The 21,206-nt window shown below is 42.1% G+C and overlaps 1 protein-coding gene across 3 annotated transcripts in view; it reads right to left on the minus strand.

Moving 5' to 3' along the window:
* The window catches only part of hycc1 (hyccin PI4KA lipid kinase complex subunit 1), a 151,167-nt gene that overhangs the window by 91,469 nt on the left and 38,492 nt on the right, over positions 1-21,206 (minus strand). For all 3 annotated transcript variants that reach the window (XM_059944922.1, XM_059944925.1, XM_059944923.1), the window contains exon 2: positions 19,285-19,357. In XM_059944922.1, the coding sequence (XP_059800905.1) occupies positions 19,285-19,335 (51 nt within the window). In that variant the 5' untranslated portion in view covers positions 19,336-19,357. The remainder of the gene's footprint in view (positions 1-19,284; positions 19,358-21,206) is intronic.

Below are 21,206 nucleotides of genomic sequence, written 5' to 3' on the forward strand. Positions count from 1 at the left end.
TTGCTTCGATTTTATTTTTTTGTATATGACCCATAATGTGAAGTATCCTTTGTATATTGTCTTGTGTCTGGCGTTGTTGTATAAAACCTGTCTGATCATTACATATCAGTATAGGTAGAAACTCCTCTAATCGTTCGGCCATGATGGAGGTAAATAATCTATAATCTACATTAAGAACGGGTATTGGTCTAAATGACCCACATTCAATTTTATCCTTGCCATCTTTCGGTGTAGCTGAGATTATCACTTCCTTCCAACGGGGTGCCATTTGTGCCTTTTTTAGAGCCCAGTTCAGTGTGGGGAGTAAAACAGTAATTAACTCATTTTTAAATTCTTTGTACCACTCTGTTGTATATTCATCTGATCCTGCTTAATTTAAACCTACTAATTGCAGCTTTTAATACAACTTCAGTTATGTCAGCAGTCATCATTTTATTTTGTTCTTCGCTTAAAGTGCCAAACTCTAGAGAATTCAAGGTGGTGTCAATTTGGTTTATGCTTCCCCCGGAACTTTGGAATATGGAGTTTTGTAAAACACTTCAAAAGCTTCTTGAATTTCACTTAGCTTTTTTTTTTAATCATTTTCGTTCTTGGATCCCTAATTCTATGAATTGTATTTTCTGCTATCTTTTTTTTCCAGTTTCCACGCCAGTATTTTCATAGATTTCGATCCACTTTTATAATGTCTCTGTTTCAGAAACATTAAGTTTTTCCTGATTTCTTGCGTAGCCAAATTATTCATTTCATTCCTAATTCTTTTAATTTCCCCCAACATATCCTGTGCCAAATTCAATTTGTGTTCTTTCTCTAGTTCCTTCAGCCTGTTTTGTAATTCCTCTAATGTTTTATTCCTTATTTTTTTCTTATATGAAGATATCACTATAATTTTCCCTCTTAAGACCGCCTTCAGAGTATCTCATAAAATGGGAGGTGAAACTGCTCCATTATCATTAAATTCTAAGTCGAGACCAATTTCTTTTTTAACTTGTTCCTTAAAGTACGGATCATTGAGCAGACTTGAATTTAGTTTCCAAATAGTATTCCTTGGTTGTAGGTCAGAATCAACAGATAAATATATAGGTGCATGGTCACTTACATCTATTGTCCCAATTCCACAGGTGTTTATTCTGTCTTTGTCTTTTCCAAATGTTATGAAATAGTCTATCCTTGTATATACAGAATGGGGAGCAGAATCATAAGTGTAATCCCTTCTGTCAGGGAAAAGGTCCCTCCATATATCAATTAAACCAACATCCTCAAAAAGTGTATTAACTTTGGTTTTTCTATTGGAAGAATCGAAGTTTGGTTGTAATTGTAAGTTTAAGTCTCCCCCACATATCAGGAGACGTTCTGTTTCCGTTACCATAATAGCAGTAATTTTCTGAAAGAAACCACAAGTCCAAGTGCAACAATAATCATTTCTCTTCCGGTTCCACAAGAGGTCTGTGTTGGAACCGCTTCCTTTTATGTTATACATCAATGACTTGCCTAATGGAATTGATGGCCTTGTTGCAAAGTTTGCAGACAATATGAAAATAGGTGGAGGGACAGGTAGTTGTAAGGAATTAGAGAAGTTACAGAAGTATTTAGACAGATTGAGAGAATGGGAAAGAAATGGCGGATGGAATATAGTGTTAGGAAGTGCATGGTCATGCACTTTGGGAGAAGAAATAAAAGGGTAGACTATTTTCTAAATGGAGAGAAAATTCAAAAATCTGAGGTGCAAAGGCATTTGGGAGTCCTTGTGCAGGATTCTCTAAAGGTTAATTTTTAGGTTAAGTCTGTGGTGTGGAAGGCAAATGCAATGTATTGTATTTTTCAATTCATTCATTTCAAGAGAACTAGAAAAGGGTGTAATGTTGAGGCTTTATAAAACACTCCAATACTTGGAGCATTGTAAGCAGGTTTGGGTGCTTTATCTTAGAAAGAATATGTTGAAACTGGAGAGGGTTCAAAGGAGGCTCATGAACATGATTCCAGGATTGAACAGCTTATCATATGAAGAGTATTGGATGACTCTGGGCCTGTATTCACTAGAATCCAGAAGATTGAGAGGTGACCTCATTGAAACCTATTGAATGGTGAAAGGTCTTGGAAGAGTGGATGTGGAGTGGGATGTCCTTTTAGAATGGAGATGAGGAGGAATTTCTTTAGCCACTGAGTGGTAAATCTGTGGACTGCATTGCCACAGATGGCCGGGGAGGGAAAGTTTTTATGATTATTTAAGGAAGTGGTTGATATATTCTTGATTGGTCAAAGCATGAAAGGATATGGGGAGAAGTAGGAGATTGGAGCTGAGAGGAAAAATGGCTCAGTGATGATGAAAGCATCTTGATGGGCCAAATGCCCTAATTCTGCTCCTATATCTTACGGTCTTACTGTAATATTAATAAGTTTACATCTCGTAGGCCACTTGTGACCCTGGCTATTTTTGTAAGGGTCATACCAGCTAAGAGTTTGAGAAAAAAGTATAGAAGCACAAATGTTTTCTCATAAGATAAGCTGAGCCGGTGACACCATTCTTAGTATGCAATCTGTGCTTAACTTCTGTTTTTGCTTAGAATAACTTGTGAGGATCCTAATTTTACATGTCTTCAATTTGGGTGCTTTCTCAATTATCTTTCTTATCCTTTTTGTATTATATTATTATTGTATGTTTATTTTTGCACACTTTGATTTGGGTTTTTTTTCTATCTGTAGCAATGTAGAAAATGCATAAAAATAATAAAAAAAAGAATAACTTGTATCATTGCTTGATTAATTGCTGTGAGAAGCATATTCTGCTTTGTACCCCTTACGGCGCTTGCAAGATAAGCATTAAAAAGAGTGACTATTTTCAAGGGTAGGAAGCTTTGTCTGTCCGTATCCGGACATAGTGACAATTAAAACTGTTATACGAACAATTTATGACTGACAAAGTTAACAAAACTCATCTGTACAGAAACTAAGGGGGTGAACCCACATGTATCTGTGTACGTGACTGCATGTATATAAAAAGAACCGTATTTGCTTCAGAGGAGAGAGACCTTCGAAGCAGCCTCCGAGAGAGAGTGCTTAAGGAGGGTTCTCTCGAGTAACTTGCTAATAAAGAGTTAAAGTTACTTTCACCTTAGTACGTGGTAGATCGGGTAGATCGAAAGAAGTTTACAATAATTTGGCGAGCCAGCCAGGAGCTCAAGAGGAGGTATCTCTGTAAAGACGGCATCAGTGATCGACTCTGTGGCAACGGCCTGAGACGGATGGGCCCACGAGGTAAGATTTACCCCGATCCCTCTCATTAGTTGACCACTTTGGTGACCCTCTGACGAGCTCATGAAGAACCACGGTTAAACTACCCGAGTACTATGGTAACTAAGGTGGTGAGGTTTCAGTCCTCAAACTTAAGGTGTAAGAAGGTCAGTGGGTGAGTATCTGGGGGACAGTGATCACTGCTCCCTGGCCTTTAGCATTATCATGTAAAAGGATAGGATCAGAGAGGACAGGAAAATTTTTTAATTGGGGAAGGGCAAATTGTGAGGCTATAAGGCTAGAACTTGCGAGTGTGAATTGGGATAATGTTTTTGCAGGGAAATGTACTATGGACATGTGGTCGATGTTTAAGGATCTCTTGCAGGATGTTAGGGATAAATTTGTCCTGGTGAGGAAGATAAAGAATGGTAGGGTGAAGGAACCATGGGTGGCAAGTGAAGTGGAAAATCTAGTCAGGTGGAAGAAGGCAGCATACATGAGGTTTAGGAAGCAAGGATCAGATGGGTCTATTGAGGAATATAGGGTAGCAAGAAAGAAGCTTAAGAAGGAGCTGAGAAGAGCAAGAAGGGGGCATGAGAAGGCCTTGGCGAGTAGGGTAAAGGAAAACCCCAAAGCATTCTTCAATTATGTGAAGGACAAAAGGATGACAGGAATGAAGGTAGGACCGATTAGAGATAAAAGTGGGAAGATGTGCCTGGAGGCTGTGGAAGTGAGCGAAGTCCTCAATTAATACTTCTCTTTGGTATTCACCAGTGTGAGGGAACTTGATGACGGTGAGGTCAATATGAGTGAGGTTGATGTTCTGGAGCATGTTGATATTAAGGGAGAGTAGGTGTTGGAGTTGTTAAAATACATTAGGATGGATAAGTCCCCGGGCCCTGACGGAATATTCTCCAGGCTGCTCCACGAGGCAAGGGAAGAGATTGCTGAGCCTCTCGCTAGGATCTTTATGTCCTCGTTGTCCATGGGAATGGTACCGGAGGATTGAAGGGAGGTGAATATTGTCTCCTCATTCAAAAAAGGTAGTAGGGATAGTCCGGGTGATTACAGACCAGTGAGCCTTACGTCTGTGGTGGGAAAGCTGTTGGAAAAGATTCTTAGAGATAGGATCTATGGGCATTTAGGGAATCATGGTCTGATCAGGGACAGTTAGCATGGCTTTGTGAAGGGCAGATCATGCCTAACAAGCCTGATAGAGTTCTTTGAGGAGGTGACCAGGAATATAGATGAAGGTAGTGCAGTGGATGTGATCTACATGAATTTTAGTAAGGCATTTGACAAGGTTCCACACGGTAGGCTTATTCAGAAAGTCAGAAGGCATGGGATCCAGGGAAGTTTGGCCAGGTGGATTTAGAATTGGCTTGCCAGTGGAAAGCAGAGGGTTGTGGTGGAGGGAGTACATTCAAATTGGAGGGTTGTGACTAGTGCTGTCCCACAAGGATCTGTTCTGGGGCCTCTACTTTTCGTGATTTTTATTAATGACCAGAATGTGGGGGTAGAAGGGTAGATTGGCAAGTTTGCAGACGACTCAAAGGTTGGTGGTGTTGTGGATAGTGTAGAGGATTGTCGAAGATTCCAGAGAGACATTGATAGGATGCAGAAGTGGGCTGAGAAGTGGCAGATAGAGTTCAACCCAGAGAAGTGTGAGGTGGTACACTTTGGAAGGACAAACTCCAAGGCAGGGTACAAAGTAAATGGCAGGATACTTGGTAGCGGGAGGAGCAGAGGGATCTGGGGGTACATGTCCACAGATCCCTGAAAGTTGCTTCACAGGTAGATAGGGTAGTTAAGAAAGCTTGTGGGGTGTTACCTTTCATAAGTAGAGGGATAGAGTTTAAGAGACACGATGTAATGATGCAGCCCTATAAAACTCTAGTTAGGCCACACTTGGAGTACTGTGTCCAGTTCTGGTCGCCTCACTAAAGCAAGGATGTGGAAGCATTGGAAAGGGTACAGAGGTGATTTACCAGGATGCTGCCTGGTTTAGAGAGTATGCATTATGATCAGAGATTAAGGGAGCTGGGGCTTTACTCTTTGGAGAGAAGGAGGATGAGAGGAGACATGATAGAGGTGTAGAAGATATTAAGAGGAATAGACAGAGTGGACAGCCAGCGCCTCTTCCCCAGGGCACCACTGCTCAGTACAAGAGGACATGGCTTTAAGGTAAGGGGAGGGAAGTTCAAAGGGGATATTAGAGGAAGGTTTTTCCATTCAGAGAGTGGTTGGTGCGTGGAATTCACTGCCTGAGTCAGTGGTGGAGGCAATTACGCTAGTGAAGTTTGAGAGACTACTAGACAGGTATATGGAAGAATTTAAGGTGGGGGATTATATGGGAGGCAGGGTTTGAGGGTCAGCACAACATTGTGGGCCACTGTACTATTCTATGTTCTAAGGCGAGGTTTGAGTCCTCAAAATTAAGGTATCTGGGGTTAGAGTCCTCAAAAATTTGAAGAAGTATAGTGGATAATATTGTTTGAAAGTGCCTGTCTTGGATACCCTGCCTTAGACCGGTTGTTAAAAGTGGAAATCCCCCATGCAAAGGTCAGGACCCTGAAGTGGGTGCAGAGAGACAAAACACTAGGTTAAGAAGGGTGAATAATTTGAATTCTAAAATGGGTCAGACCCTTGCTAAATTGGGACCTAATACGCCTTTATTTAAACTTTGTAAAGACAACCCGGGGGATGAAAATGATTTTCGCAGACTGTCGGCGTCATTAAGTTAAAAACTAGGGAATGAGGTATGGCCACTAGGTGGCAGCTGAGATTTGGATAAATGTATCAAAGCAGAGGAGGCGCTGTGAAAACTGGGGTCTGCAGAAAGGTAGAAAATATTAATATCGACATGGAGAAAGATGGCCGAGAAATTAAACGCCAAGTCTAGACAGGGAACATAATGCCCTCAGAAGAGGGATTAGTGTATGTGACAAGCAGGGCAATCCTAAATCTTGGGTGGTTTTGATTTATCAACACGAGGATTACGATGTTGACCAGAGTAGGAGAGAAAGGGAGAAAGACATGAAAGGAAAGAGAAATGGGGAAATAAAAATGGTGATCACAAAGGTAAAGCGGAGGTACCTCCCAACATGTCTGGTTTGCCCCTGTTGTTTCAAAATGATGATACAGATGAAACTGAGGAGGATTGGATGATCCGCCTCACCGCTCCCATATATCCCACAATCCCACATACTTCTCCAAAGGACGCAACAACCCCACCCCAGTAACAGTACTGCAACCCTGTTGCAAGACAGACCAGGAGTCAATCGAAACAGAAAAAGCACCTCCCCCCCCCCACCGTAAACATACTACCAAGAGTTTGAGCAAGCGATGGAACTTTTTGGTGGGTGACAGACCCTTGTTTGACCCCAAAATGGACACTGAGTATGACCGACACTGATGATGATGACCCAGAGGGCCCGATAGGTCCCCAAGCAAATGGGGTACGGAAACAATTTCCCAACAGAACGGTTCCCAACCCCAATGCAGGACAAAGGCAGGATGCTAGACCTACTATTCAGGTGTACACTCCTTGGAAACAGGAGATGTGTCTAATTATGAACCGGGTGCCTAACTGCAAGACTAATCCCGAAGGTTTTATAGAATACATAATTGAAACTATTCAGATATATCAGGCCACCCCTCCTCCCAAGACCTTTTTAGCCTTTGCTGTATGGCCCTTACCCATGATGAGCAGACTAGGTGGAGAGAGCACATGCGGCACTCTAACTGGCAGGACTTTGCGGCAGCAGTCCCAGAGTCAGATGACCAGATTGACAAAATCAAGCAGGCTCTTAGGAACACCCTACAGCAGCCGGTAGATGTCACCAAAATATCAGAGTGCAGGCCGAAGGAGAAAGAGGACGGCCCTGATTTCTGGGACCGCTTCTGTTCTACTTATGCTATATATGCAGGAGATACCGCCTATAATGCTGGAAGCTCCTTGCCCCAGTTTAATGCTCTCCTTTTGCAATGTATCCCTGTAGATGTTGCTACAGCCATTAGAACAAACAATATGGATTGGCCTGCTAACACTCGTCCCCAGTGGAAAAGGGCACTCAATTATTGGAATACCGTTAAGGAATCCAAGCCTACCAAAGTAAAACACGAGATGGTCCAGAGGCCCTCCCAGCCCCCACGTCCCTGTCCTGATAATGTAGGGTATCAGATGGAACCTCAGTTTTGTGTCCCTGGATGGGTTGATCAATCTGGAGGCAGGTACCTTACGCATCCCAACGGTCCCAAAGCCCCAATACGTGGATCCCCATATGCACCACTGCCCAATTTCTGCGGCCAACCTATGCCTAAGGCAGGGGTGGGCAAACTTTTTGACTTGTGGGCCACAAAGGGTTCTAAAATTTGACAGGGGGGCCGGACCAGGAGCAGATGGACGGAGTGTTTTGGTAATACACCTCATAAGAGAAAATAAATAATCATGGGATATGTAGAAAACATGTGCTTTAATTTCAATTGAAAATGAACAAATGCATTACAACAAATTATCTGTCTTTGAAGTCCCATGGTATTTAGCTATTTATTGAAATGACTTTTAAAACACTGAAAATTAAATGAATAAAATACAGCTTTTTTAATAGTAACAGTTATTATTTTAAACACTGAAAATTCTGTTATCCTTCAAGATATTATCATCATCACTCTCCTCCTGACTGTCTTTATTTCAAAAACGGTAGGAGATGCAGGTCGTCCTGTCCTGCTCCTTCTTATTCAATTGTCCCGTGCCAAAACTCAACAACAACCAGCACAAAGACAGAACAGTGACAGCGCGCCAGTATGCGGAGCGTGTTATTTGATCTGGAGCGCATTTTTTATTTTGAGAACGTATGTGCACCTGCACACTACTCATGTCCATCACTTAACAGAAATGACATGTAACATATAAGGCTTATTGAAAAAAATATTTTCAATATTTTTACATAACACAACGAAGAAACTTATTTTTAATTTCAGTGGGAACAGTGTTGTTGGTCTCCCTTTTTAGCCAGCGCATCAAAGTCTGGATTTAGTTTTGTTGTGGCGATTCTCAGGATGGATCTGAGGTGTTGGTCAGTTAACTTGGATCTGTGGCTGGCTTTGTTGATGTTCATGACGCGGAACGCCTATTCACACAAATAGGTCGAACCGAACAAAGAGTAAAGCGCAAATGTGGAGTAATACGCTGCACCTCAACAAAGGTCAATGTGTAGCGGTGTGCTACATGCAGCGCTAAAATTACGACACGGAGTCGGTAACTGCAGTCGAAGAAAAAAAACTTTATTCGAAATCCCCAGCCTCACTTTTAAGCCTCCCTCAACCTGCCCCCCGTGGCACAGAGGCTCCAAAGCTCTGTGCTCGCAAATCCCCACAGGCTATCTCCCTTAGCCGGAACGCTGGCTAATTGTGAGCCGGTTCGGATGTGCCAGGAAATGGGTCGCCACAAATGTATATAGAGTGCGTCATCTATTGGGAAAATGCCAGAATTGCGGGGAAAAAACGTTAACAAGGTTTATTAATTTAATTTCATCAAGTTCTGCGGGCCGGATTAAAAAGCTTAACGGGCCACATATGGCCTGCGGGCTGTAGTTTGCCCATGCCTGGCCTAAGGGAAACCTTAACTATGGACTTCTGCCGCCTGGGCCCCAACAACCACCCCTAGCAAGCGTTAGGGTTACGGGATGCTACCTCTGTGGCACCTCTGATCATTGGCAAAGGGACTGTCCCAATCGCCAATCACAGTCCAGACCCTCGGGTCGGCGGCAACCATTCACCACCCATAACCCGTTTTCTGCCTGACTAGTTGATCAGCCGGATACTGGCTTGATGTTTCCTGTCCTCACTGATAACCCTGAAGAAGAGCCCATATTTAACCTATTAGTGGAAGGCAACAGTGTCCCCTTTATGCTCGATACTGGAGCAACAACATCAACACTTGAATCAATCAACTTGGTTTCAGGATGTCAGACACCTCAGTGACTCAGAGTGGTTTAATGGGACAAGAAAAATCCTACCCACTGACGAAACCCCTGGGAGGCCAATTTGGGGACCAACAGAGTACAATTCAGTTTGCTCATACCCCAGACCTCCGAGTTAGACTAGCAGGGAGAGACCTGCTGTGCTCCCTCCGGCTTAAAATAAAATGGCTTGATGCTGGAATTACTATTAGTGGTCCCGACTCCAGAAGGAATTTTTGGGTCTACCATCCTCCTCAGTGGTGCGCTGTAGACCTTCAGCCCGGAGATTTCGACCCACCCCTGCAGGTGCCCGACCCACATATAACACTGGCATATGACCCCTCAGGGGTCTCACAGGAATTAGAAACCTGTTATGCCCCCTTTGTGAGCAGCATGGTCAACATTACTGTCCTGGGAGACGTAAAGGGTAAGTAGGGAGCAGCATTATTAGTTCAGGTGCCGACTGAGCTATGGAGCCAGTTGGGTCTTGTATCCCCCCCCCTCACATCACCTTGTCAGTGGCTGCCGGACACAAACCAAAGGAGTTAGGGTTTCTAGCCTGCCGACTGCGGGAACAGAAAGACCCAAGCCTCCTCTGAACTCCCCAGATGTTAGCAGATGAAATTTTGACTTATTACCTTATCCCTTTTTCATTAATAGGCTGTGTCCATCATCACCAGTCTCACCTCCTTGCCTCGGATGATAAGTCAGCCCCTGACTTATGGACCACATCTAAGTTTGAGGTAGGACTAACCTCTGTGACCCCAGTGCAAATTCGGGTGAAACAAGGAGTACAGCTGCCCTCTATTCCGCAATACCCCCTTCGGAAGGACGCTGTTGACAGTATCACTTCCCTGGTGCATTCCTTTTGCAAACAGGGCATCTTGATCCCTTGCCAATCACATTGTAACACCGCTATTCTCCCCGTCCCTAAACCTGGACAGACAGAGTGGCTCCTGGTACAAGATTTACGGAAGATAAATGAAATAGTTGAACCTTTACATCCTGTCGTCCCCAATCCCACCACCATTCTTAGTAATGTCCCTGCGGACTCATGTATTTTCACTATCGTTGACCTACAGCATGCGTTTTTTGCAACTCCCCTGTCCCCCAAATCCCAGTATTTGTTTGCCTTTACTTTCCAAGACCAGCAAAACACTTGGACACGCCTTCCACAAGGATCTGTCCACTCCCCAACCATTTTCTCCCAAATCCTCCATAACCAACTTAAGGATTTGCAGCTCTCAGGGAGGTCATCCATTATCCAATATGTAGATGACCTGTTGCTAGCCAGCTTTTCTGAGCCCACCAATAAACAAGACACTAACAGGCTCCTTAATGCCCTCCACTCCTGGGGATATGTAATACCCCTGAGGTAAAACATGCTCAACGTCAGATGAAATTCCTGGGCACCCTATTGAATGCATATGAGAGAAAGCTCACCCCTGAATGAGTAACACCCATCATTGCTACCCCACAGCCAACCACTCCTAAGAATATGAGGCCTTTTTGGGTCTAGTGAACTTTTGCAGACAGTGGTTACCCATCGTTGCCCTCCTAACTAAGCACCTCTCACCCCTGGCATCCAGCCAGAGGGCAGGACCTTTCAAACTCACACAAGAACAAAGGAAAGCTTTTGACCAACTCAGACAGGTGCTGGCCAGTGCTCCGGCCCTGGGACATCCCCTCTATGATCGCCCCTTCCAGTTATTCATTAATGTCCTGGAAGACTGCACTATAGCAGTCCTTACTCAGACCTATGGAGATAGGAAAAGAGCAGAAGTGTATTTCTCCACCCGCTTAGACCCAGTGGCAAGGGGTCTCCCACCATGTTCACAGATGCTCCCACCCATTTACTCTCTCGTAACAGCAGCCTCCAACATAAATCTGCAGTAGCCTGCAGTTACTTATTCCTCACACACCGTAACTGCACTTTTGACCTCCCATCAAACCCAACACCTCACCCAGGCTAGATTGAAGAGATACGAGGTAGCATTCCTTAATTACCCACTTATCACCTTTGCCTACTGTACTACCTTTTTAGAAAGCCCACCTGAGGACCTCACGGAACCACCCCATGACTGTTTAATGAGGAACCACTTTCTGATTGCTCCCCACCTGGATCTCTCAGATAAAGCTTTCCCGTCTGCAGATTTAATCTTTTACGTTGACGGTAGTTCCTCTGTCTCTGAGAAGGGCACCCACCTCAGCAGCTATGCAGTTGTAAATGACTTAGCTGTGCTCAAGTCCACATCATTGCAGCCTCCTGTATCAGCCCAAAAAGCAGAACTTTTTGCCCTAACCAGAGCTTGTATTTTGGCTAAAGATAAAGTGGCCAACATTTTTACCGACTCCCACTATACATTTGGTGTCGCCCATGACTTCGGCCAACTGTGGACACACTGGGGATTTCTCACTTCCACAGGAACCCCTATTCAGAATGCTTCATATGTACAGAACCTCAAGGCCATCCTCCTCCCAAAACAGTTGGCTATTGTTAAGTGCTCAGCGCACCTCTCTGATTTCTCTGCAGTCACTCAGGGTAACAACTGGGCAGATGGGGAAGCCAAATTAGCGGCACAAACAGTCATTCACATTGTCTCCACGGCAGAGAAATTGGCCTTGGCTTGCAAGCCGAACACAATGACGAAAGGTATCCCAGACATGAGCGCTGTGCATTGATTCCAGGGGTACGCCCCTGACTCAGAAAAACAATTATGGAAGACGCATGGGTGCTCGCACTCTGTGTTGGCAAGCCTCTGGCTTATGCCAGTCGGCCAAGTGTGTATACCTGATGCTTTATTACCAATGCTTATTGACTGCTTACATTCTGATATGCACCTTGGCAAGGAGGGAATGAGTAACATTTTGCTACGCACCTGGTGTCACCCTAGGTTGAATGAGGTGGCACACATAAAAATACAGTCATGTTTAATATGTCAAAAAATGAATGTGGGGAAAGGAGTAAAGTATGCTTCATGAAAAAACCCCTTGCCAGGTGGTCCGTTTGAATGCATCCAGCTTGATTTTATTAAATTGCTGCATGTACAATCTTATAAGTATTGTTTAATAGTTGTAGATGTGTTCAGTAGATGGATTAAAGCCTATCCGACCACCAACAACAAAGCCTCAACAGTAGTGAGACTGTTACTCACAGAGATTATACCAAGGTTTGGGGTACTCTGACAGATAAGCTCAGATAATGGTCCTCACTTTGTAGGAAGGATAAATAAGGAGTTGTGTGAGGTACTGCATATCGAGCAACAATTTCACTGTACCTACCACCCTAGGGTAGTGGGCATAATGGCACCTTGAAAAATAAATTGGCCAAACTGATGTCTGAAACTGGCCTAAATTGGCTAAAGGTTCTCCCATTGGCACTGTACCACATGAGGATCACTCCCCATTCAACTATTGGGTTGTCAGCCGCCAAGGTCATTTATGGGCGCCCGGGAAGAGCCCCATGGGATGCCAATATCCAACCCCCCACCCAAGTTGATCTCAACATCATGGGGGACAAGTTACAAAGATATTTCAGACAATTAACATCCTCTTTAAAGTTCCTTCATTCACAGGTACAGGAGGCGTTCACGCCACAGAGGATCAGAGGCAGAGTGGCCTGACTTAAAGATTGGAGACATGGTACTTATAAGGGACTGGGAGCGCCCCCAGCTTGGACCTCAATGGAAGGGACCCCTCCAGATACTTCTCCAGACACCCACAGCAGTAAAGGTACAAGGTCACAACCACTGGGTTTACCTGAGTGATTGCAAGCGATGACCGCCAGAAGAGAAATGATTATTGTTGGACTTGGATTCTTTATCATTACCGTCACCTTTATGGAGACCACCCTAGAGGAAAATCTGTTCTATAAAGCCCATATGCAGCTGCATGGTAATTGTACTGTATGTTATCTGCTTGCCAAATCAGTAGAAGCCCTGTTTGTCACCATCCCGGGATGGAACCCTAAGAGTCTGTACACCATTGATACCTCAGACGCCCCCTGCATAGGAAGGAGAGGCAGGTTCTGGCAGGGGACAATAGGGCAATGTGTAGAACTTGTATACAATGATAGGAGGAAATCCCCAAGACCCAACTGCATTCATTGGGTCTCATTCCGTTAAAGAAACAGAAGGCTAACTGTTCTGACTCACAGAGTTACCCCTATTGTTTTGGAGAATGTTGGGGCTGTGTAGTAGGTCTAGTTCCTAACAATATCTCTTGCGCAATCACTCATTGCGTACACCGAAGATGCAGAATGCAAGGAGGACGGTTTAGTTGCACATGTACAGAACAACAGCGTTTTAATGTAACCATGGGACCACAGAGGGTCTGTGTGAAGTGTAACGGGACACATGTTACTACAGGTTCCCTGATATACCCATATAACACTTCAGATTTTAATCCACATGGAGGAATCAGTAACTGGCACAAAAACAAATGACGGGAGCAGTGAAGTTTACCATAAAATGCTACCCGGCTAAGGAGGGGTTCGTTTTCCTTCTTAATGGGACTTTTAACATCGCCACATCCACTTTGCCAGCCTTGTGTGCAGTGGAAATGATTGGGCTGGTCACGGTCCCCTGTCCCCAGAAGACTCATGTCTAACGAAGACTCACGGCCCGGTCAGTAAGTAAGGAATTCTGTGTGGACTGGAAGGATTCGGTCATGCTGGGCTCCTCTTTAGGCTATGGGTTTCTGAGTACTCTCTCTCCAGGGGGTTTGACAGGGACCATAGCCACCAAGAATCAGAACTACCTTATTTGTGGGCTGACTGTACTGAGAAACAGTACTATGGAAGGACTGGAGGCCATAAATAAAGAGCTGGCAGAGTTGCGACTGTACGCCCAACAGACCCAGTATGCTGTAGACTACCAGTTGGCTCAGCAAGATGTGCCTCAGTAGGGGACAAGTGTATCACCCACATCACAGACGAATCATATAACACATGCTATTCAGTCTATCAAGAAACAATTAGATGATTTCAGGCAAGGTCCCAAACCAGGAGATGGGTGGTTAGATTGGCTGTTAGGAGGTTCCTGGGGTTCCTATTTGCTACATGGGCTTATTACAGTTATAATCACTCTTATTGCTATGTGTGTGTTATTAGTTTGTATTAATACGTGTTGCAAGTTGTGTCTGGATGAGCTAAGAAATTCATTTTCGGCCCCAATCTGAGTGTATTATCATAGAATGATAAAAGGAGGGAATGTAATGTTAGGAAGTTAGCATCTCGTAGGCCACTTGTGACCCTGGCTATTTTTGTAAGGGTCATAGAGCTAAGAGTTTGAGAAAAAAGTATAGAAACACAAATGTTTTCTCATAAGATAAGCTGAGCCAGTGACACCATCCTTGGTATGCGATCTGTGCTTCTGTTTTTGCTTAGAGTAACTTGTATCATTGCTTGATTAATTGCTGTGAGAAGCATATTCTGCTTTGTACCTTTTATGGCATCTGCAAGATAAGCATTAAAAAGAGTGGCTATTTTAAAGGGTAGGCTTTGTCTGTCTATATCTGGACATAGTGACAATTAAAACTGTTATACGAACAACTTATGACTGATAAAGTTAACAATACCCATCGGTACAGAAACTAAGGGGGTGAACCCACATGTATCTGTGTACGTGACTGCATGTATATAAAAAGAACCTTATTTGCTTCAGAGGAGAGAGACCTTCAAAGCAGCCTCCGAGAGAGAGTGCTTAAGGAGGGTTCTCTCAGGTAACTTGCTAATAAAGAGTTAAAGTTACTTTCATTGTAGTACGTGGTGTCTTTGCATTGGGTAGATCAAAAGAAGTTTACAAAATTACACATACGGCTCAGTTACATATGTGTTTTCATCACTACCGCCAGAAAGAACAAGATTTCTTGGACTCTTCTTGCCCACCAGCAATACACTTAGAAACATTTCCATTGAAAACGTATATCTAGATGCTGGAAAGTGTGCTGCCATTACACTCCATTAACCTTATGGTGCATGCATTCAGTTAAAAGAACAACTTCTTAATTACTTCTGGTATTTAAGTTTCACAGTTTGAGAATACTTACCACTCTTTACTTCTTACTAAACAAAATATTAAAATGTACACTGTCATTTGTAATTTATTTTAGTAAGAGGAAAGAAATTATTAATTCCTAAATCTTCTAAACAAGCTTCTACTGAAAGCAGAAAAATCTGTGAAGGAAGACATTTTAGACAGGTTGAAAATGATCCGTGTGCCAGGTCTAGATGCATGACTTCATCAATTAGAAAATAACAGTGAAGTTCCTCACTTATGCTTTACAAAAGCAAACAGCCTCTACCTTCAGTTTTAGTAAATATCTCCAACCCTATTTATTGACACTTCACTTCATTTGAAAGACTTTGGTAGGTTCTGGTATTTTTGAGTTGCTGTTACAAATGGAAGTTGCTATTTGGTGTGCTGTACCCGAAAGAAAAATTACATTTTCTTTCTTTATCAATCTTTTTATTAGTTAAATAAAAAAGTACATATATAGATATATATATAAAACAAGAGAATTATCACAAATATCTATATCAATAGCAGTTTGAATAAAAGGAAAAATAACATTATCAAGATTAAGACAAAGTATTAATCTAATAGTATATAATAAAGAGAAGGGTGATTGATTCTCCTCTTATCCATAAAAAGAAAAAAAAAGATAAAGAAACTTTTATAATTGACATAAACAGAAAGAAAAAACCCCAAAACACAAAAAAAAGAACTGGGCAGCTCATTTAGCTACACTCTCCCTGGTACTGAAGATCAGAGTAACTGGCCAATGTATCATTGGAGGGAGCAAATTCTGCACGACTACAGGTGTTCAGAGTCATACACCTCAGAAACAAGCCCTTCGGCCCCTTGTCCATATCACAGAGCACCCATCTACACTAATCCCACTTGGCCTGTTGCCTTCTATGCCTTGCCAATTCAAGTGCTTACTTTGACATTTAAATGTTTCAAGTCGAGCATTAGTGTCATAGACCACTAAAGCACAGAAACAGGCCCTTTGGTCCATCTAGGCAGGGTAGAACAGTTACTCCACCTAGTCCCATCTATATAGTTCTCCACACCCTTCCCATCCACTGTCCATCTTATCAACTGGGAATAATGTTGTTGTGTAGCTGAAGACTAACCTCAATGTTATCCAAAACAGCAAACTCTTCAACTGCAATCTTATTAATTACACATCTCACTTTTACATCTACATAATTAATGCCAATAACAAAAAGTGAGAACAGTAATTCTGATGTGATGGGTACACTACTAATCACAGGCTTACATCTTAATTACCATCAAGATAGCAGATATGGCATCAAATTATTTTATTAATACTTATTGCATTGCAGGTGAGGCAATTTTGTGTCTCATCTGAAAACAATCCTAACCACCCAGTAAAAATCAAGTTTGACGTGCTTGTGACATGAAATCCACAAAATTAACCTTGTCAAAGGTGACACAATAATGGCAGCATCTGCCAGACCACCAACCTATCCCTGCATATGGAAAAATGTTAGTTCCTCAAGGAGAAACATTTGAACAACTTCCAAAATGTTAGTCGTCAGATATTTAGAGTAATATAGCACAGAAACAGGCCAATCACAGACAAGAAAAAAAATCTACCAAAGAGTACAGTCGACTTTGAGCCGAAACCCTTCGGCAGGATTAGAGAAAAAAAGCTTCAGACTAGATTTAAAGGGTGGGGGGAGGGGAGAAAAAAACATAAGATGATAGGTGAAACCTGGAGGGAGAAGGATATAGTAAAGAGCTGGGAAGTTGATTGGTGAAAGAGACAGAAGGCCATGGTAGGAAGAAAAGTGAGGAGAAGCACCAGAGGGAGACGATGGGTGGGCAAGAAGATAAGGTGAGAGAGGGAAAAGGGGATGGAAAATGGTGAAGGGGAGGGAGGGTGGGGCATTATGGAAGTTTGAGAAATTGATGTTCATGCCATCAGGTTGGAGGCTACCCAAACAGAATACGAGGTGTTGTTCCTCCATCCCAATTGTGACCTCATCACAACAGTAGAGGAATAGGAATGGGAAGTAGAATTAAAATGAGTGCCCAATGGGAGATCTCACTTTTCTTGGTGGACAGAGCATAGGTGCTCAGCGATGTGGTCTCCCAATCTATATTGGGTCTCACCAATATACAGGAGGCTACACCAGGAGCACCAAACATAGTATATGACCCCAACAAACTCACAGGTGAACTGTTGCCTCACCTGGAAGGACTGTTTACTCTTTTCTAAAGGTGCTGCCTGACTTGCTGAGTTCCTCCAGTATTTTGTGTGTATATGCTGCTTAACAAGATAAGAGCTCATGGTATTAGAGGTAAAGTACTAGCATGAATAGAAGTTTGGCTGAATGGCAGAAGGTAAAAGTGGGAATAAAGGGGGCCTTTTCTGGTTGGCTGCCGACGACTGATGGTGTTCCACAGGTGTGGTGTTGAAACCGTTTCTTCTCATGTTATACTGCTATGTCAATGATTTGGATGACGGAATTGATGGGTTTATGGCCAAATTAGCAGATGATATGATGATAGGTGGAGGGGCAGGTAGTGTGGAAAAAGCCGGGAGTCGGAAGAAGAACTTGGACAAATTAGGAGAATAGGCAAAGTAGCAGAAGATGAAATATAGTGCAAGGAAATTCATGGTCATAACTTTGTAGAAGGAATAAAAGCGTACATTATTTTCTAAACAAGAAGAAAATTCAGAAATCAAAGTTGTAAAGGGACGTTGGAGTCCTTGTGCAGGATTCCCGGAAGGTTAACTTGTACATGAAGTCGGTGGTATGGAACGCAAAAGTAACGTTACCATTCACTTTGAGAGGACTAGAATATAAAAGCAAAGATGTAATGCTAAGGCTTTATAAAGCATTGGTCAGACTGCACTGGGAGGACTGAGAGTGGTTTTGGGCCGCTTATCTGAGAAAAGTTGTGCGGCATTGGAGAGAGTCCAGAGGAGGTTCATGAGAAATATTCCAGGAACGAAACAGTTAATATATGAGGATCACTTGATGGCTCTGGGCCTGCACTCACTGGAGTTCAATGAGGTGAGAGGATCTCACTGAAATCTATCAAATACTGAAAGGGCTAATAGAGTGAATATAGACAGGATGCTTCCTATAGTTGGGGAAGCTAGGGCCAGAATAGAGATTTATATTTATATAAATTTATAACAGAGATGAGGAGGAATTTCTTTTGCCAGAAGGAAGTAAATCTGTGGAATTCATTGTCATAGATGGCTGTGGAGGCCAAGTTATTGAGTATATTTGAAGTGCAGGCTGAAGTTTCTTGAATAGCCAGGGCTTCTAAGGGTAACGGGGAGAAGGCAGAAGAATGGGGTTGTGAGAAATAATGAACCTGTCATGGAATGGTGGAGCAGACTCAAAGGGCTGAATGGCCTAATTTGCTCCTATGTCTTATGGCCCAACTTTAAAGCTACTGTTAAATTAATGGATTGTATACAACTGTTTGTAATATATGGATGATTTATACTGACAAAATTTAAAGTTAAGTCTTGCACAATTCCCTGACAGTATACATTATATTGTGGTTATTTTTGTGTCAGTCTCAGGGTTTGCCAGTGATATTCACTTCTTGTTTAATGCTTTACTGACAGCCTTGGTGGCTTTTACAATTTTAAAGTTGAGTAAATGCGGATACTGACTGATAAATGCATGAACAAAAGCAGCAATGAAGTTTATTTTTAAACCATTTGCTGAATATGTATATTATTCTATCAATGTGATAACTAATAGTTCAGATTCACTACTATTTAAATAAACATTGGAAGATTATTGACATTAAACTAACACAATATGTAAATGAAGAAAATAAACTGCAAGCGTTAGTCAATAAATTCTCAACATATTTGACACTTTAGTGACTTTGGAGAAATATGCATATTCAAGATGGCCACCAATAATAAACTTTCATGATGCCTTCATTCCTTTGTCATTCATGTCACTGACATTACCAGCTTTCCTAACTGATACATCTTTCAGATTGCTAACATGGTCTTTAATTATTTCATAAACTACCTATTGAATAAATTCTTCTGTCCAAAACAACCAAACTGAAAGAAAAGGTACCTTGAACTCAGAGAGCCATTCCTCCACCACCCGTTTGTCTGCTGCCGACATCTTCTCACAACCACAATGTAACCTTTAAAAGGACATATCAGGATTAGAAACATATCTTCAGAAACAGTTACAACTTAACTTATAATCCAGAGAAAACATCTGTCTTTATATTTTTTAATTAGTTTTTTATGCATTTTCTACATCGCTACAGATAAAAAACCCAGATCAAAATGAAGAACATTGATACAGTGCAAAAATAAACATACAATAATAATATGGTACAAAAAAAGATAATTGAGGAAGCACCCAAATTGAAGACATGTAAAATTAGTATCCTCCCCAAGCCCCGCAACAAAAAAAAGAACTCCAGACCAACCACAACACAATATAGAGAATATAAATCAGGACAACCAAACCCCCAAAACTGTAAATACACTTAGCAACAGAAGATATTAATGCCTACTGTTACGTATTCAGGCAACAATAAATATATGAGTTCGGGAAGGGTTTCTTATAACAAACAACACGTTTATTAAACACCGAAAACAAACCCCCCAAAAGTAAACAAACACTACCGTAACTGGAAACAGCTGTTGAGCGGCAGCCCAAACAGTTCTTAAAGTGATATTGCAAAAACAGTTCTTAAAAGTGGCATTGCCAAAAACAGTTCTTTAAAGTGGTATTGCCAAAAGTTCGATATGCTCACGGTCCATTTTAAAAAGGAGAGACTTTATAGGACGATTTAGGTTCTCTTTCACGTCGCTTGCTTCGATCCCCGACGTCGAACTTCCCACGAAGAATTTACGAAACCGAAACAGAACGGCTTAAAGGCACTGACCTTTCCTTCTCCACTACCTTCAATCCTTTCTAGTTAAACCTAGGGATTAACACGAAGATAGTCAACGAAATCCTTCCAAATAAGGATCAAACAAAGGTCGCCCCCATTTCACCGTAGAAAGCGATTCTCCTCGATCTTTAACTTCCAACTTCCAATCTTCACTCTCCACTGTCTCGAACTAACAGGATCGTAAAGAATCTGCTGGCAATGACCTTTTAAACTTTAGGCATTAAATAAAAACTTCATCCTTCAACTAAACTGCGTCATCACTTAAAACACGCAGTGGCATGAAGTCAACCTGGCAAATCCAGCCACGAACTGCCCCTCCTCACAGGGTGGGGTCTACCTTTTATAACCTGTAAAAAAAACCCGTCACATGATCTCTACTGGCGGGAAAATGACGTCATTCCACCATCACAAGACCATCACCTCAAGACCAGTACAGCTTCAACCCCAGTTACGTGACAAGGGCACCACTGTCATGTGTCATGAGTACGTAACACCTCCCTCCAAAAAAAAACATTTTTGGTCTGACAAGAACAAAAATTTTTAACAATTGCTTACAAGAAAAACAAAGGTATAAATTTTATAACATACACAATATACAATACCATCATATAACAGCTTATAACTCACAATACAGTAGGAGTGTTACAATTAAAAAAAAACACTCCATAAAAAAAATTACAGTGTATATTCAACATCGAGATAGACAATCAGCAACCACATTATCTTTACCTTTAATATGAGTTATCATAATATTGTACTCTTGTAACATCAAACTCCAATTTAATAATCTTCTGTTTTTGTTTTTCATCTTACTCAGGAAAACTAACGGATTATGATCAGTGTAAACAATAAGTGGTTTTTGAGTTGTACTAACATATACCTCAAAATATTCCAGAGCTAAAACAAGAGATAACAATTCTTTTTCTATTGTCGAATAGTTTCTTTGATGCTTATTAAATTTCTTAGAAAAGTAAGCTACTGGATGATCAACCTCATCACCCTCATTCCTTTGCATTAATACTGCTCCTGCAGCCTCATCACTAGCATCCACAGCCAATGAAAAAGCTTTTCCAAAGTCAGGTGC

This window comes from Hypanus sabinus, chromosome 20 (genome assembly GCF_030144855.1).
Source record: "Hypanus sabinus isolate sHypSab1 chromosome 20, sHypSab1.hap1, whole genome shotgun sequence".
Taxonomy (NCBI): domain Eukaryota; kingdom Metazoa; phylum Chordata; class Chondrichthyes; order Myliobatiformes; family Dasyatidae; genus Hypanus; species Hypanus sabinus.